This window comes from Phycomyces blakesleeanus (assembly GCF_001638985.1).
Source record: "Phycomyces blakesleeanus NRRL 1555(-) unplaced genomic scaffold PHYBLscaffold_43, whole genome shotgun sequence".
In the NCBI taxonomy this organism is placed as follows: Eukaryota; Fungi; Mucoromycota; class Mucoromycetes; order Mucorales; family Phycomycetaceae; genus Phycomyces; species Phycomyces blakesleeanus.
The window spans coordinates 120,265-138,911 of NW_017265172.1; the positions used below are offsets into that span (position 1 = coordinate 120,265).

Sequence of the window (18,647 nt, forward strand, 5' to 3'; positions counted from 1 at the left end):
GTCTTGGGAGTTCTGCTTTTTTTTAGAGTGTCATTATATAGTTAAAGTCAAAGTAGTTGCTGTATCGAATTACTGGGATACTTTGATAGAATGGTGCGAGTTTTTTCTTTTATTCAGAAGAACATTTACATACATTTCCGCACACCTTTAGGTTAAATACTTGTATCACATATAGCAATTAGTTCAGCCCTTTGTTCTAGATCAGAACTGAATCCCTAGATTATAACAAAAATGACCACCCCTCCTCCTCCTCTTTCAGCCTTTCAATTTCCTTGAATATTTAGAGAGAAATCGTTCTCCAGAGTTTTTCTTTTTTTTTTTGCTTTTCTTTTTTCAGCTTGTCGATATCATATACTATCAATATAGCTCCTTTGGTACATTAGAAATTATAAATTGACTAATACAGGTTATAAATTCTCACACATCACTTTTGATACCCCATATAATTGTAATTATTCGGGTATTTGATAATATGTCTTTCCGAAAATAGAGAATTTGATTGAGCCACCTAGGTACCACATGGCTTCATTTCAAGCAACAGCTGTATTTGTAGCGTAATATTTACAACGCTTTTTGAATAGCACGTACAATAGATATTCAAATATTATAAAGGTGTGCTGCGAACTAGACCGCGCTTTTATTTTTATTTTCTTTATTGTATTATTTCAATTACTTTAAATATTGTGCTGCAAGTCGTTTGATTTAACGCTTGAGAAAAAGAAAAACAAAAGCAGGTTATATACTAAGAAGAAACACAGAGAGATTGGGGTTTTTCTTGAACGACATTTTCCGGGCTTTGTAGTAATCATGTCTACTTTATAGGGTGATCATTAGATTAAATATCAAATTATACCAGTGTGCTTTTATTTGATTTCAAGAAATCAGACAGAAAAACAGACGCATACACAAATATGGGTTTGAAGAGACTTTAAGTTTCAAGCTCAAGAAAGGCACACAAATATTGATGTGATACTGCGATTGGTTCTTGTGTAAATTAAGGGTATAGGATATTTAAGTATTTACTTTATAGAAAGAAAGAAAGAGCAATGTAAAAGAGGGTGTTTTCATAAAGAGCCCTCTAAAAATATGATTTTTTTCCTTTTGTTCTTCTTTATTGTATCAAAGCATACACAGTATAATTATTTTTGAGTTACTTTTGTTCAATGTTAAATGTTACATTTTTCATACGGGTGCAAATTACCCGACAAAAAGAATCGAGAACAGAAAATGTAGAATATTTCGGAAAATCCATCGGAGAGCCCATGTTGTGTAAAAGGTACACATTATGTTTATAGAATCCCTTGGTCTTCTTTTTCTTTTTCTTTTTGGTCACTATGAACAGGTGAGAAGGGCTTTCTTGGAACCCTAAAAAAATACAGAGATAAATACGGTAGAATAATGAAACCGGAAGAAAAGGCATTTACTGAAGAACGGTCAAATTCGGCGTCTACTTTTTTTTCTGTACTGTATTTCTCCAAAGATTACAAATACATTATCTACACAATAGGGATCATCATTCGTGAATAATTATCGGTAATGAAGAAAGAGGTGAAGGGTTATTTCAGTCAATAAGATTCATTTTCGAATGATGTCCTTTTTACATAAAAAAAAATGAACTAGCTGCTTATAGCAGCATATTTTTGTATTTTTCGATTTTCACCTCTTTGAAAAAGTTCATCGTCATTTTTGAAGGTGAAGTTATTATTATCCAATCATGTCATTCACAAATGATGACCCCTTTGATCAAAAACGAATATTTATTTATACAATTCTGTAAAAAAAAAACAATCTGCATTATTTCAAATACTAAAAAAAAGCGCAATTACTCTTTTGAGTCAACAAACAAACAAACAAAGAAAAATATCGGAACGATCGACACAGCTCGGTGAACATTTAGCCTTGCTTATATAATAATTTTGGCTTAATATTTATTTTATATAAGAAAATAGAATATAGTATAAAGGGTAAAAGATAAATGAAATCGTAAAAACAGGTATTTTAGGCTTTTTTTGTTCTTTTGTTGTGTTTTATAGAGTCAAATTAATAATCCAAAGGCTTGAAAGAAAAAAAAAATAACCTCATCAATTCAATTTTTTGAGGAAAACCATAAATTACGACTTTCCTTTGACTTTGACGCCTTTTTCGACTCGACAGAGTAAATCCAGTGGAGTTTAGCGATCGCCTTTCATAAATAAAGAGAGAGAGAGCAAAACAATATTGTCATTCAAAATAATAAAAATAATAGCAAGAACAGTGCAATATAATATATATTATATATATATATATAGACATATTTACCTTTTTGAATTCGTCTTTATCATTTTGCCGTTTATCAATTTCATATTCCAAAATTGAGATTTGCTTAAATAACTCTAGCTCTTCAACCGTAACATCTGGGCTGTGAATATCTGCCATCGATCTTGACAAAGTCTTTACTCGCTCTACCAGGTGACTATAATTTTTCACTGCGTTTTCAAGCTTTTCTCTATATACTTTTACGGTTTCAACAGACAAAATATTGTCTAATTTTGAAGATAGTTTCTCCAAAGTATTTGTTTGATTTTCGTAGACGAGTTTTTGAGCTGCAACTCTATGTACACAAACCAAAATCATAATATATATATTGTTGGTGTTGTTATAAATGAATGATGTTCAAGAAATAATAATAATAATAATAATAATAATAATACTATCAGCCTATCATATCTATATATACCTTTTCTCGATTTCTGTTGCAGTGTTGTCCAGTTTTTGAATAACACTCAAGGTTTTGGCTGCATTGGCGGTTAACTTGTCAAGATAACATTCGGGTTTGCTTGTACCAATGTCTTTTGGTAAAACATATATTGGCAGGATGTTAGATGCAAGACAATCGGCCAAGTCGTCGGAAATCCTGAACAGCGGAAAGGCTAGTCTGCAGTTCTCATTGAGTTCGTTTTGGTTATTGAAAAGCTTAATATTTTCGAGATGACTTGTCAATGCTGCGACATAGGTAAGATTGCTTTCATCTTCATTTTCGTCTTCATCTGTGGTTTCAAAGCCAGTAGAAGGTACAGTTGCTGCGGTAAGGGGGAGAACTGCGGAACGGCTGTCCCAGAAATACCCGATCAAAGAATACCCGATTGCTTTTGTCGTGATGACAGCTCCAAGCATAGGAACACGTCTAAGTTTCACAAAATGAAAAGGTGGGCCACATGTACACACCACTTACCTAAAGTAAATTAATATATGAAAGTTACCTTTTGGAATCTCCACTGTAAATGAGGCGGCTGACTATAGTCGGGTACTCTTCTACAGGCCAAGATTCGACCAAAGACATGATTTCATCTCTAAGAACATTCGCTTCGTACTGATCATCAAGTTCCTGTATTTTGTGCATCCATGGCTTGAACGAGAGTGCATGTATGCCTCCACTGTGCTGACAATATATTTTATAAACAGACAAGGGATCTTTGATAAGTCGTACAGAAAGCTTGACGTTTGAAGTAAAAGTAGGCTCAAAATGAATGGTTTCATAAAGGGTTGCTGTTGGTAGATTTTTTGCAAAGAATAGATCGGGTCTAGACTAATGAATGATAAGCATAAAAAAAAAGAAAAGAAGATTAATTCCTATATTTGATATATTTGATATATACTATTCTTGTTTACCTGGACTTTATATGGCGAGCATGTGTTAATATTTTCTGCAGAAAAATTCCATTGAGCATCTATATCTTTCGATAGGAAGTGAACCCCCACAGCACCATGAGCATAGGCAATCGCAAGTACATTGATAGCAGGTTTGTGGGTAAATAATATATCAGTTGTAGGTGAGGCAGCTCGTGTAGCTCCTGTTATAACAAAAGGACCTTGCTTTTGTAGTTTGAATTCATGTTTCACGGCTGCTGCATCATAGATTATGTATATGTCGTTGTCTTCCAAATCATACAAGGAACAAGGCAAGGTATAACGCTGCAACCATTCTAATTGGAGTCTAATAAGATTTTCTTTTATGTAGAAAGATTCTGTAAGCAGAAAAGCTTCTTTTTTATTGTTCATTAGCTTTGTTTCTGTGAGATCCAAGATACGCAGCCAGTTTCTAGCCTTTATTTTACTAGAAGAAGAAAAAGTATGATATACGTATATTGATCAATTGAAGATAATTACATGTTCTATTTATTCTTATTGTTACCTATGGTTTGGTAAGACTGGACATAAGGCATATATGTGCCCATTGTCTAGAGTGTAGAAAACAGTAAGAGGCTCCCACTGTTTACTAGCACTACTTTCACCTCCGGTTGTGAATGAAGTAACCCGCATATTTTTTTTGAAATCCGAGACAAGACTTTTGCTGGAAGTATTTGGAGGAGAGAGATCAAACGTTTGTTCTGGTTCATTGAGATTTGTGCCAATGTCAAACATTCTACATTTTTTTAAGAAAAGAAATATATGAGTTAGATAATATAATGGTTATTTCAAGTTGGTTTGATTGATATATAATATATAGAGATACATTTGTATTTATATATTCATGTGTGTATTTTAGTTACCTCAATATATTTTGATTGTCAAGAATCATGAGATGTAAAGATGTAGTACTCAAGGGATGCCACTCCATTTTGATGATGCGCACATTATTGAAGCCAGTGTAGTAAGTGGGCTGTCCAATAAAGCAGGTGAATGGATCTGTATGGTCTTTATCTTGGTCGAGAATAGCCTTCTGCAGTTGAACAGCGGCTAGTTTGTACTCTCCTGCTACAACCAGAACACCTGTTTCTGAACAAGGAAGAATTTGAACAATCTCAAAATCAATTAAAGGCAAAGACACCACCTAATAGATAATTATATATATATACAAATGTGGGTATATGTGTTATTGATAGAAATCGTTAATAATAGTAATTTTTTTCTGTTTTCAAAAACAAAATAAAGTACACATATATTCTGGCTTACGTACATTGTATTTAATAGGTTCTTCGGCTGTTTCTTGTTGTTTGTTAAATTTGTAGAGATTCAAGATTCTAATCTCATTTGACACGGCTACTAGCAAGTATATATCGAAGATCACTGCAATGAGCGATTGTTTTGGAACATCAGTTGCTAGAATATTTGCAGTATACAGGAGGCTCTTGTCAGATTTTCTGAAGATGGGATGAGAGCTTAGGGAAGTAGGCCATGAAGTAGACATGTTGAACGATTAAGGCTGTGCTGGGCTAAGCGTATTGTTGTTACTATTGCTGTTGGTGCTTGGTGCTTTGTGTTCGTGTTCGTGTTTGACTTTGAAAGTTTGAAAATACTAGCGATAACAGTACAAACTAAAATATTGAAGCGTAAATATGAGAAAGAAAGAAAGAAAGAAAGAAAAAGGAAAGAGAGAGAGAGTGTGTGTGTGTGTGCGCGTATGTATGTGAGTGCGTTTCAATAAATCAAGAAATTGTTTATTTTATTCTTTATCAATATATATAAATATATAAAAGAAGGTAAAGCCAAATGCAATGACAATGATATCAATATGAATATCAATTAGGGATAACATTAAACATTGAACTTTATGATTTATTATTTCACTTGACGTGCCTTTATAGCCTTTTCCTTTAGTTACATAGGAATCTAGCATTAGTAATATTAATGTATCAAACTATAGGTATTTTTAGAGGGTTTCTCTAATGAATGATGTATATTTTGCGCAGCAATCAAATAAAAGAAAATAATATATATATATATATGTGGGTTCCACGAAATTAGCTTCTATCACTGACATATAGAGAGAAATTAGGGTAAGGAAAAGGGGAATTTTGCAAAACTTGATTGCTTTCTTTCTTTAATATAAAAAAAAAAGAAAAGAAAGAGAAATATATTTAATAGGGTAGAAAGATAAAGCCACGCAGAGGCTTTGAATTTGATCCTCTTTAAGCAATGATAGTAATGATACGATTATAAAGCTTTCTTAAGCTGATTGAGTAATTGATATTAAGCGATAATTAAATACTGTGGGAAGTTTGATACAAATTTTCCTCTTCATGTACCTCTTTTATTTATTTTTGTATGTGTGTATTTATTCGCTTGAAAGATTTAATTAGGCAATTATAGCAACAACTACAAAAAGGTACAATAGAAAAAAAAATGCCCAAAATCAAATCATAAAAGCGAAATTTATTTCTATGGTTTCTATGGTTTCTATTTTAGAGAATAAAAGCCGGTTCCCTTTATATGGACATTTGATGTATAATACAATTGGTAAACCAATGAGCATTTATTGCTTAATATAAAAAAACAGACATATATAGATTTATAATAATCTATTTGTATTTGTATTTTTTGTTGTTTTTGTTGTTGTGTAGGTTTTATTAACAAGGTGTATATATATATATATATATAATATTATATTTTAAAATAAATAAGAATAAGAATACAAAAATACGACGATTCATATAAAGTTAAATAGGGTTGTACACATGTAGGAGAGGGGTAGGGCTATTATTATTATTGCTATTAATTTACAGTATATATTATGTTTATAGAAGGATAAATGAATGAAGATGCTTATTTACAATACAAGAGAAAAATTGAATGGAATGGAATGGAATTGAACTGAATGTGCGTTTGTGTTTGTGTAAGAGGGGTATACATAAATGTGTTGTTTGATTGTTGTTTGATTGCTGTTTGTTGTATGTATGTATGTATGTATGTATGTATGTATGTATGCATGCGTGTATGTGTGTATGCGTGTATGCGTGTTTCTGTGTATATGTGTGTGTGCGTGTGCGTGATGGACTAATTGGACCAATTGGGATCAGAGATAGACAGAGACAGGGACAGAGACAGAGACTGGGAGATCAAAGAATGAATAGATATATTTCTTTTAGCTCTTGTTGTTGCCCTGACGAATACATGGGCAAAAGTCTTCATGTGAGAACTGGGAGACATCTACTCCGCACTTTGGACAGAAGCTGTAATAGAGCTCGAAGCTAAGGGGTGTTGATGACTGGGTGGTCTGAGTGCTGATTGCAGATGTGGAGGTGATCTTTGTGGTTGGCTTCATTGTGTTTCTTGTAGAATAAAAGCTAAGTGAGTTGATTTGAGGTATTTTGGTGGTGTTTGTGGTTTCTGTTGAGAGAATAATGGACAAGAAAAGAGGTTGAAATGAAAATGGGGGTTTATATAGACAATTTTTAGTTTTTTCATTAATAAGTGACACGACAATGCCAAATCTGAAATACCCGTTATTGTTACACGGCCAATTGATGGGTATACTACATACAAGTTTTCTCAAATCTGTTGTGTTGCTGCGGCTGAATAAATGATAATAATAATAATTTTTTTTTACTCATATTGAAATTGTATAATGGATCCGATGGAAAAATTTAAACGTTCAGACGACTTTACCCGTTGTCCAAATTAAGCACTTTACTTTCTTGTGTCCCTTTATTTTTAGAGTTTTTATTTTCATTTCTATTAGCTTGGCATTCAAATGCATTGCCAAGCTAGTCTTTGCCCCACCTTATGCTTAAAAGGGTCTTCAAGCGGTCTAGACGATAAAATTTATAGATACATATGTTGTGCAAGTGTCTTGTCTTGAAGAGGGCACACGGCGGATGACTTGCATGACTCTTCGCTTTTACACAAACACAAACACAAACTCATACTCATACTCATACTCATACTCATATTTATATTTATATTCATATTCATACACCAAAGAGACACAAGGAGAAAAAGAGACAGAAAGAACAGAAAAAGGAATCTTGGGACGTATGCCCATGACTCAGCATCCACTTTCGGATTGTGTTGCTAAGCAACCGTCTTACTACGGTCTTTTTATTGTACAACTCATATTACGAACATCATCTTTCTCTTCCTCTTCCTCCATTTCTTCCTACTCTTCTCAGTTCTCTTTGTGACTGCGTTTAGACTTTATCTTTCTTTCTCTAGCATTATTAGCATTTAACAAACAGCTATTTACTGATTTCGGCTTAATTGCTATTAACCAGATCATATCCAAAATAATAATAATAATAAAGGCTAAATAGATACAAACAGGTCTAATTGGGGGATCTTTAATATTGAGTACAAACTAAACTCTGGTGTAAGGGAGCAAATCTTGACTTTCTCTCTTTCTCTCTTTCTCTCTTCCTCTTCTCCTCTTCTCCTCTCTCTCTCTAAACTCTTTTTAGCTGAGTCAATTTGCCACAACGTGGAGGCTACTCAGACGCCCCGAAACCGTCCTGACTGGTGTGGCGCGCAGTATCAATTTTTTTATTTTTGCTTCAATTTTTTTTATCTTCCTATTTACTTTGTTTGAGGGACTTCTTCTCCTTTGCACGAATAAGAAGTAGACAAAAATAAAAATAAATAAAAATAAAATATTCTTCGGATTATAAAATAAGAGAAACAAGAATTCTCATTTGTTTCATATTTCTTAATGGCCGTGTTTAATCGCAATAAGAATTAATGAAGACCAGTAGTTGGTTCTTTCTTTTCTTTTTTCTTTTTTTTTTAAAAAAAAAGAGCAAGATTCACTGTAACTTTATCAGTAGTTTTATTAGTATTTTTATTCTACACACAAAAAAGCTTATTTTATTAAGAGAAAAAAAAAGGCATTCTCAGAATGGTTAGATTTACTATTTTCTTTGTTACACGGTTGCTACCTTTCTTTAAAAAAAATGACCATATGTTTGACATGATAATTTAAGAAACATTGCCTGTTAATTAATTCTATAGACAATATACAGCATTATATCTCATTACTGGCTTTAATAAAGAAATACCTCTTTAATTAGAACGGCTTCAAGAGGCGTTGATATCCCAAGCATATAAATATAACACCATTGAATTCTTTTATAAATAGTAGAGATATAATAAGGATTATAACTATAAACATATTGAAATAACCAAAAGATTTCAAAATTATTAAAATTAAAAATTTATAGTTTTTGTATATAAATAAAAGTCTATTTATTGTTATGTTCTATAATGTGTTTTTTTTTTTAAGAAAAAAAGAAAAGTCTCCAAAGCCAGCCGCAGCCAAGCAATCTTCAAGTCCCACGTGCTTACAAATCCACCTTATTTTACTGCGACCCTGCAAAGAAACAGTAGCTTGGGGAGGGGGATGAGATTATCCTTACCCACCATAATAGGTTCATAAATACACGTAATATATATATAGATAGGTAGAAAAATGAGAGAAAAATAATAAAATGCATTTATGTTTTATTTTAATTATCTTTTATAATAGCTTTAATAGAATCAAAAATCAAAAATCAAAAAATCATTAAATATTCACAAGTGAATCTACCACTTTGATTTTCCACCCTTCTTCTTGTTCTTTTTCTTATTAGCCGCTGCCTTGGAAGGTGCAGCAGTACTACTAGGTGTAGATGCTTGTGGCTTTGGTTCTGAAACCTCCTTTTCTACAACCACAGGTGCACCACGACCTCCAATATTAGCACTGCCTGTTCCACCAATTCCACCCCCTTCTACAGCAGATCCTTGTGGTCCCCGAAGAGCCGCCTTCTTATTCTTTCCCTTGGCACGATAAGTAGAACGCTCTCGTTTGGGCAACCAGCGTTCAGGATCAGGTGTCCGGCTAGGATCGCAGTTCTTGGGTAACAAGGGCTGTCTCTTCTTCTTTGTCTTGACTTTCTTCACGTGTGTGCTAATAAGAGATAACAAACAATAGAGAAAAAATATAAAGATATAATAGTTTTTTGTGTGAGATGACAAATCCTTTTTTCCCCTTTTTGTAACTGAAAAATAATATACATTTATATATACACATTATCTCAACCTCACTCACCCCTTGGGATCTTTCTTGACATAGCCACGCTTTACACCAGGTACAACACGCTCAAGGGTATCAACATCAATGTGATGCATGGCAATAGCAGGCAGTGCATCACCATACTGCTCGGCCTTTGCAGGATCTATCTCGGCATAGGCTGAGATAAGGCCGGCAATGGTCTGAGAATCTGTTGGGTCTGCTTTGACAAGCTGCTCGTAATCAGCAGCAGCTTCACTGTACCGTCCGGCTTTAAGTTTAAAGGCAGCAGTTTGCTTAATAATTGAAGCAGGTGCACTCTTCAGGAACGAGCTATCGGACTTCCACAATGTAGATGCCTTGTCGAGGGTTTCCATAGCCTTTTCAGACTGGTTTGTCTGCTCATACAGCCACACAAGAAGTGCGACCACAGCAGGCTGCTGGTGGTAGAAACCCTTTTTGTTCTTTTCATCAATCACCTTAAGATAAGACTCAAGAGTGCTTAATGCCTCGGCTGGTTGTGACTGCAGCAATTGGAGTTGGATGGTCGCAAATCGAATAGCTAGGGACTCTGGTTTCTTTTCTGCGTATTTTTTTAATTCTTCTACCGCTTTTTCACCCTTGGATTGGTGATAAGTAGCAGCAGCAAGGATAAGATACAGAGTATCACTATCAGGGTATTTAGCAATCAAGCGCTGGGCAGAGTCTCTACAAGCAGCATGCTATATAAATATATAGAACACGTATTTAGAGATATAGAACACACACAAAGCACACATATATATAATATTTACCTTGTTCATGTACAGCTGAAGCAGAGATTCGTTCATTGCAATGACTCGTTTCTGATATCTCTTCAACTTGTTCTCGGCCTCCTTGCCTGTTGCAACCTTGAGTTTCTTCGCAGCATCAAATAAATCCTTTGTTTCTTGCATGGCAACAATGTTGTTTGACACAATAGCAGTAACACCAGCATCACTTGCTCTGCAAAATGATAATACCAACACACTTAATAAGCATCTCTCTTTCTCCTTCTCTATCATTTCTATTAGTTTTTTGAAACTTACTTTGAGTTCAGTACAGACTCATACAATTCCTTGGCTTCCTCAGTACGTCCTTGTACCTGATATGTGTAAGCCAGTTGAGCTGCAATTACAGCCAACTCCTCATCTATCTCCTCATGACTCAAGCCTGCCTCGGTCATTCTCTCATTGCACTGTTCTTTTTTTAAAAAGAAAAAAATCAATCCACCGTCAATTAGATGCTATAAATACCACTAAATCCACATGTCTCTCTCTCTCTATCTTTATATATGCATATATATTTATGTATTTTATAAAATACACACACACACTTACTTCTTGCAGACTCAAGCTGTTCACGAGCAAGATCCAACTCTGAGCGAGCAAGGTGAACAGATGCAGCATTGTAGGCTACCTCATATGCACCAGGAGCCGAGACATCGTACAAAGGTTCCTTGACATCATCTTTGGCCTTTGGATTGGCAAATAAAAGACCTGCCTTTGCAGCCAACAAATTCACCTGGATTTCTTCGTACAATCTGTCATTTTTGTTGGTGCTCTTGAGAAGTTTCTCATACACCTTTATGGATGCTTCGTAATTATCTTGGGCATAAAGCTTATAGATACATAAATAAATGAGAAAAAAAAGAGAAAGAGAGATAGAGGAAGAAACAAAAATGGTATACATAAATTGTTTCCAAATTAACACAGAGTCTTGAAATATCTCACCCCAACATATAAATCACCAATGATAATGGCAGCAGAAATGAATTTTAAAAGGGATCTATCTATTTATTTTATAACTTACCAATTGAGCTTCCATGTATTGGAGACCAACATCATCTTTCTTGGTTTTTTTTAGTTCATTCAATAACTCCAGGGCAGGCTGGAGCTGGTTCGTGCGATAGTAACAATATAACTTTTCGAAATTGAGATCAATGTCGGATTTTTTGAATTTGCGTGTGATAAGCGAGAGTGCTTCGGTGTACTTGTCGAGACGAATAAACGTGACAACCTTGCAATGAAGTGCAACTTGATCATCTGGGTCCAACTGGATTATACTGTCGCAAATTGAAAGACTACGTTCATCCTCATATTCGTCGGTTGTCTTTTTAAGTTCGCTGTAGAGGTTGGAAACCTGTTCCTCTTTGGTGGTTGCCATAACTTTTACTTGGTTTTTTGTTTTGTTTTGTACTTTTTTTTATTGAGTAGACGAGTTTATTTCTTTTCTTTCTTTTTACTTCGTCTCTTCGCGTCGCTGCTACAAGTGAGCTTCGTCTCACAAGACAGAAAAAACAGCGCTTCGCCCAGGATTGGCTGGAGCGGCACGTGATGGGAACTCAGTGGCGTCACATAGTAGCTGTGACGTGAAGATATTTACACTTTGATACAGGATTTCCACTCCAAAAGTTATATTTTTTTTTTCAAACTATATATTTTGCAAAATCAAAACTTTCATTTTGTGCTCCGACTATATATGAAAAAAATAAATTAATTAATGCGGATAGAAAGAAAGTTAAAGCAAATTAATAAAGAGCGTGAAGAATGCTAATATGTGCGATAAAGTATTTAAAGAATGTCTACACTGTTTATTAAAAACAATATAAGAAAACATGCAATGTCAATACAGGATTTCCACTCCAAAAGTTATATATTTTTTTTCAAACTATATATTTTGCAAAATCAAAACTTTCATTTTGTGCTCCGACTATATATAAAAAAAAATCAATTTATTTCTTGGCTATTTGTACATTGGGGGAAGAAGCTAATGCTATGATCAACCCAGCCTTGGCAGTTTTCCATAGCGATATGGCGGGAGCACTCAGCAATATACTCCAAGAATTGACCACATACCAACCCGGGCTTTCTCTTGACCAGTGTTTTGAGTTTGGAGAAGCACTCTTCAATCGGGTTTAGGAAAGGAGAGTATGGGGGGAGAAAGTGTAGGTGGTGTCGTGAATTAGCAAACAATTCAGTGACAAGGTGGGATCTATGGATCGAGGCATTATCCTTAATGAAGTTGTGAGGGGCAGCATTACTGTGGTCGAGCGAATCCATAATCGTCTTTACAAATTCAACGAAAATTGGTCCTGTCGTGCCACCAGGGGTCAACTTCGCCTGCACACTCTCAACATCTTGGTAAGAAATACCGGCAAGAATTGAGATGTTTAGTCCCCTTTTCGACTTCGTCTTCACAATGCTGGTTTCGCCTTTCTTGGACCACCCTTGTCCTCTGATCAGGTTTGCATTAAAGCCTGCTTCGTCCACAAAAATGCAATTGGTTTTATACGATAAACCATTCGTGTGCATACTGTCTACGTATACTTTTCTCAGCTCAATAGTCTTCGGGTCGTTTCTTTTTTCCTCGACCGGCTTGGTTCTCTTCAATGTGAACCCAATGTTGTTGATAATGTGCTTATGTAAGCCACTGATGCTCAAGTTCTGCTCTTGAAGCTCTGGAAATTTTCTAAACAGTTCCTCTCTCATTTGACCAAGAGTCAAGGTGCAGCATTCGTCCAAGAAGTCTTGAATGAACTTCGAATGCTCATCGGTTATCTTAAGACTTTCCGCGCGCGAGCCGCCTCGCTTCTTGGGCTCTACAGTAGCATCCCTCTCGAACTTGGTAATGATGTTGTTAATCGACACCTATGAGACACCAAATGCCCTGGCTGCTTCGGCTCGGGTCATGGACTCTTCTATATAACATTTCTCCACAATCATGTTCTTGATGTGGATCGGAAGAACCTTTTGTGGTCCATTTCTCTTTCTTCTCTTAACGATAGCGATTTGATTGGGGTTCATGTTGGAGGATTTGAGTATAGAAAAAGATAATAGATAAAGACAGTTCTCAAAACCATATTACAAACTTAGCATTATATACTTTTCTTATAACAGTATATTGACATTGCATGTTTTCTTATATTGTTTTTAATAAACAGTGTAGACATTCTTCAAATACTTTATCGCACATATTAGCATTCTTCATGCTCTTTATTAATTTGCTTTAACTTTCTTTCTATCCGCATTAATTAATTTATTTTTTTCATATATAGTCGGAGCACAAAATGAAAGTTTTGATTTTGCAAAATATATAACTTTTGGAGTGGAAATCCTGTATCATGAATAAAGAAATCAAGAACAAGTCAAAACCTTCTTTTTACAAGTTTACGTGTTATCCATGAGCGAACCAGTGTTTTGTCCTGAGCAAAGGATTTATTTTTTCGCATATGGAGAAAATACCTTAAATCAGATTATCGATCTTTTCTCGATTTTCACCAAGCAGTAGCAATCCTTGGCTCATATTTCTCACCATCATGCTCCTATCATTCAACATTTATACTACAGAGCAAAGGACATTTTTTAAAATCAGATTATGGCAAAGAAATTAATGGAAAGTTATCTTTTACGTGTTGTTGAGTATGCAGAACCGCGATATCCCAAGGCCATAGACATTCTTGAAGATGATATCTACGATACTAGCGAAAAGAAAACGAACTATCGATTATCTGGAGGAAAATACGTCTTTGTTAATAACATTCAAGTACCAATACATGTCAAGTCGATAGTAATCACTTATGTCGCTGTCTACCACCTTATCTACCCGTGAGTCAAGAGACCTATCGTCAGCAAACAGTATACATTTGAGCTAATTTTGAACTTTTTTTCGAGCTTTTTGGTCTGTCCACACCAATTTTAACACTAAAAGATTATTCTCCAATTTTATTAATTAAAATAAAGTTTAAACCATAAAAATTTACGTTTATTATTTGCTTAAGAAGGTAGCACTAAAAGCTAAATATTGAAAGTATATTTGTTTATGAAAATGTTGCCAGGCTAGCAACATATTGACGATTGTTGCTATTTCGGTGTTTTAAATACTGACATTTCCTACAGTGATATATCATATATAAAAGTGAAAAGAAAAAAGAAACACTGTAGAATAAGTGGGTATTGTATTTAGCCTTGACAAAAGAATCATTTTATTGCTTGTGTTTAAACCAGACCTTGTGTATTCTGATCACAAACATTCATTCAACATGCTATCTCTGCCAGATGAAACACATCACCTGAATATTATATTGCCCCTTTGAGTTCTCAAAGTAGGATTTGTATACACTTACATATAGCATTATATATGAGTATGAATATGGATATTAAAATAAGATTGGATTATTGATCTGATTTGGCTACATGACGGCCATTGCAAGACTGGGCAATAATATGTGTTATTTGTCTATGTAGTCTAAAGTAGTACATATTATTATATTATTATTTTAAAAGAAATAAGATCAATAAAAATGGTCAAAACTCCCCCCTTGGTCTCCCTTATTTTCTTCCTGTCAGCCCTTCGACATTATAATTGACAAGAATCATGCCATAATGCACTTAAAAAAACTCCTAATGAAATACATTTATATAGTGTATCCACGAATAAAATTTTGTGTTCACTAAAATAAAAATAATAAAAATATCAATCGCCTCTCACAAATACGGCGACCGAAATAAGAAATATTAGTGAAACGAGAACAGGAGAAGTGATTAATAAACTTACCCTACTTCTTTAAACAATACAAAAAAAAAGAAAGAAACAAAGCTGAAACTTATTTCAAAAACGTCTGTGTTTTCCTTTTTTTTTTAAAAAAAAACATATACGTGTATTGACTATGACTATCGGGACACTTTATTGTTGCTTTGTTACTTAAATACTTGTACTAAAAAGATATATATATATGTGTGTGTGTCAATAAGAAAATTACATACAGTTAAAACTGCATATTGTATGTTCATACACCATACCGGAAATAAGGTTACGGCCCTAAAAGCCTACATGGCTTCATAATCTTGTCTTTGTTTCACTAATCCTGCCAAATTTTGTACCATTTCAATATGTGCTTAGTATGATCATTTTTGAAAAATACGGCATTATGTGTCAAGTTTGTTCTTTCTTTTTGTTTACATAAGAAAGTACATTTTTATCCTATCAGATATACCGGAAAATATTCTTAGAGTTATTGACACCGCCGAACAGTGAACCAACAGCTAAGACGCTATGATTGGTGCCTGTCTGTCGCCAGAAACTTTAGGAATGCTGGTTATTCTGGTATCGATAAATATATTTCTCAGAGTACATGAAACCATACGCCTATACTCATCACACCAATCATAACATGACTATGATGGTAATACATAAGTACTCTTGTAATAACAGAAACTCTACAGTGCATCTCTATTCAAATAGAAGAAAATATATATATATATATATATCTTTATCATACATTTGCTAGAAAAAGAGATAAATAAAAGAACATGTCATTTATGCCCAAATAAGCTTTTGTTTTTGGATTCTTTTTTAAAATAAATAAATAAAGTTAATATAGTGAGCTCTTTAGTAATATAAACAATTCAAGAAGTACTGGTAAAAAAAAAGTCATAAAAATAATAAAGAGTCTTTACTTAGGATACATGGGCACATGTACTACATGCCTGTCAGCTGCTTTGTATGCCCTAAACTTTATATCATAAGGTCAGCATGTATTTTCACCGCACTTTCTAATATGTGGAAGTTATTCCAGAGCAGGAAGAGCACATTTAAAGGTCAAATAGTGTAATGTAAAAAATATCAGGTTGGCTACTTGAACGGAAGTACATTAATATCATTCCTGAAAGTTCAACCAGAAATAAATAAATAAGGGTATTAATGTAATATAGTATAATATAATCCTGTGAAGATTACCAAGCATAAAAAATATTATATTATATTATGCTTCAAATACATAAAGTATTGTCTACTTATAAACATTACAAGAAATGCCATATTATATATATTAAATAGAAATAAGTCATGAACATGATTTTGACATTTAAAAAGTGCCTCTTATAAAATTGTGTGCTGTATGCTTAATGAGATATTCAATTATTTCTAATTTTCCATACATGTACATGTACTCTTTAGAAGATATAACCTTTAATGACACTCTGTTCAATATATGTATGCATGTATGTATGTATCTTGATTACAATTGCTAATACTTCCAATAATAATAATAAAAGTTAAAGGAGTACCTTTTTAGCAAACTATGCAAAAACTGCTATGTATTTTATATGTTTAATCCCAGCTATAAAACAAATAAGAAAGTGTACAAAAACCTATCTGCCTCTCTCTCTATAAAAATGTATAAATAGGGATATGATTTTACAGAAAACAATATACAAGATTTGTATGTGATCATCTTGATGTTAAACATGAGATCATATAGTGTAGGGTTTAAGTGCAACAGCAGGATACCATTAAGGCTCTTGAGAAAGACAAGGAAGCAATTTGCATTGATAGGTTAATTCCAGAGTTAGAGAAACTGGAAGATCTAAAGAAAAGAGTGATCGAATTTACCACCTTAGATATAATCACAAACCGCTATAGATATCTATTTTATAGTCTAGCTTTCACCTACACCATCCGTATTGTACATGTGCAGCCAGCAAAGAGCAAATTAGGACTATTTTTGTAAGCTCAGTAACTCTTGTATTGACGCAAAATATTCAGTCTCTTTATTAGCTCTGCGCCTATATCTAAGACTCATAATATATCACTCTCTTCAATTCTACCCTTAAGTTCTTTGAATTATCTGACACGGGGTGTTCTTCGTTGATGTTTTTACCTACTTTGTTGTGTGTTGTTAGAGCATTCACAGTGGTATACGTAACTAAAATATCCAAGTAAAACAAAACAAAAAACCGAATTTAAATGAGATAATTTAGACCACCCACAGCAGTTTTTCTAAGCCTAAAGTCACATCTTTTCACTACATAAATATTTTAGTGAAATGTTAGATTTAGGAATCCGTTAAATATTATCGAACATTTTTTTAGCTAAAATATTTAGTTAGACAAACCGCTGTGGATGCCCTAAGACCAAGCACTACCACTTTGGTTACAAAAAAAAAGGTCACTTCACACAACAATTTAATATTACCTTTTTTTTTACCAGTGCCTTTCTTAAGTTACCAAATGTAGAAGCTTTATAAACGTTTAGAAATTTGAGAAATCTTGAGACTTTTAACGTGACTATCTATTATAACAATTTTAAGAGTCTCATATATTTTATACCTTTGCGGTATACAAGCAAAACTCTTGTAATCAATTAAGCATATATTTTCAAAGCTAATCAATCAATACCACTATCTAGTATATTTTAGCTAAATTAAACTCTATTGGAGCGGATCTTTTCAAGAAGTTGATATTTACCCAGATATGTATTTATATGAAATCAAAGAAACTATGTACTGCTTCCATTAATAGCTTACTTTCCGTTCTGATTGAAAGTGTTGGACTGGGCTCTTTTATTGACCAAAATTCCTTTTCTCTACCGAAATTTCACACAGTAGCACACTCGAATTCTCTGTATGCAATCTCCACTTTGATTACAATCTTGTCCAAGCCTAAGCCCATCTTCATAACAATCCTATCTCAAGTAATATATTCCATAAAGTTTAAATCGAATGTTGAGAATAATGGCTATATAAATAGCCTACTTATTAGGATACTCGGGAACTGGTTCATTACCATCGTATGCGTACAAAATTGTTAAACGGTATTTATTTATTTATTTATTTATTTCATTGGCTGTTACACTTAAGCACATATAGTGGTGACTAAATATTATATATAGTAATACAAACATCCTCCTTAACTGGTTCATCTTTACATAGACACATTGGATTTATCTTTCTCGAATTGAGTGTTATAACAAAAATTAACAAAGTTGGTATTTGATAACATATCCAGTGTAAAGTGTTTTGGATACTTGTGAGTGGCTTGGTGTCAAATAAAACGTCTTCTTCTATTACTGTCCTATTGCCGCACTTGGTAACCTTGAAGTTGGAGCATTGACA

At 33.8% G+C, this 18,647-nt stretch overlaps 4 protein-coding genes across 4 annotated transcripts; 1 reads left to right on the forward strand and 3 right to left on the reverse strand.

Annotated features, from left to right (window-relative positions):
- Window positions 1-1,895: 1,895 nt before the first annotated feature.
- On the reverse strand, window positions 1,896-5,301 carry PHYBLDRAFT_79908 (hypothetical protein). Its single transcript, XM_018443524.1, has 8 exons — window positions 4,937-5,301; window positions 4,530-4,810; window positions 4,172-4,402; window positions 3,649-4,093; window positions 3,240-3,565; window positions 2,717-3,163; window positions 2,299-2,590; window positions 1,896-2,182 (listed from the first exon to the last, which is right to left on the reverse strand). The coding sequence occupies exons 1-8, from the start codon at window positions 5,165-5,167 to the stop codon at window positions 2,087-2,089; spliced, it is 2,349 nt and encodes a 782-aa protein (XP_018283629.1). The 5' UTR covers window positions 5,168-5,301; the 3' UTR covers window positions 1,896-2,086.
- Window positions 5,302-6,841: 1,540 nt separating this feature from the next.
- PHYBLDRAFT_175977 (hypothetical protein) lies at window positions 6,842-7,741 on the reverse strand (the record flags this gene model as incomplete). Its single annotated transcript, XM_018437617.1, has 2 exons — window positions 6,842-7,271; window positions 7,602-7,741. 2 exons carry the CDS (start codon window positions 7,739-7,741, stop codon window positions 6,842-6,844), a joined length of 570 nt encoding a protein of 189 aa, XP_018283630.1.
- Window positions 7,742-9,159: 1,418 nt separating this feature from the next.
- PHYBLDRAFT_184120 (hypothetical protein) lies at window positions 9,160-11,994 on the reverse strand. The gene is made up of 6 exons (XM_018438887.1): window positions 11,567-11,994; window positions 11,095-11,374; window positions 10,804-10,957; window positions 10,531-10,720; window positions 9,776-10,458; window positions 9,160-9,634 (listed from the first exon to the last, which is right to left on the reverse strand). The coding sequence occupies exons 1-6, from the start codon at window positions 11,918-11,920 to the stop codon at window positions 9,271-9,273; spliced, it is 2,025 nt and encodes a 674-aa protein (XP_018283631.1). The 5' UTR covers window positions 11,921-11,994; the 3' UTR covers window positions 9,160-9,270.
- Window positions 11,995-14,131: 2,137 nt separating this feature from the next.
- On the forward strand, window positions 14,132-15,118 carry PHYBLDRAFT_70709 (hypothetical protein; the record flags this gene model as incomplete). Its single annotated transcript, XM_018442321.1, has 2 exons — window positions 14,132-14,361; window positions 15,040-15,118. The coding sequence occupies 2 exons, from the start codon at window positions 14,132-14,134 to the stop codon at window positions 15,116-15,118; spliced, it is 309 nt and encodes a 102-aa protein (XP_018283632.1).
- Between the last annotated feature and the right edge of the window lie 3,529 nt (window positions 15,119-18,647).

What these genes read in the sequence shown, in the direction of transcription:
- PHYBLDRAFT_79908 (XM_018443524.1), bottom strand. Translation starts at nt 5,167, where the DNA reads ATGTCTACTTCATGGCCTACTTCCCTAAGCTCTCATCCCATCTTCAGA. An exon ending in GCTCGCCATATAAAGTCCAG is followed by an intron (nt 3,566 to 3,648) that starts GTAAACAAGAAT and finishes ATCATTCATTAG; the next exon opens with TCTAGACCCGATCTATTCTT. An exon ending in GCAACAGAAATCGAGAAAAG is followed by an intron (nt 2,591 to 2,716) that starts GTATATATAGAT and finishes TTGTGTACATAG; the next exon opens with AGTTGCAGCTCAAAAACTCG.
- PHYBLDRAFT_184120 (XM_018438887.1), bottom strand. Translation starts at nt 11,920, where the DNA reads ATGGCAACCACCAAAGAGGAACAGGTTTCCAACCTCTACAGCGAACTT. An exon ending in AATACATGGAAGCTCAATTG is followed by an intron (nt 11,375 to 11,566) that starts GTAAGTTATAAA and finishes TGTATCTATAAG; the next exon opens with CTTTATGCCCAAGATAATTA. An exon ending in GTCAAGAAAGATCCCAAGGG is followed by an intron (nt 9,635 to 9,775) that starts GTGAGTGAGGTT and finishes ATCTCTTATTAG; the next exon opens with CACACACGTGAAGAAAGTCA.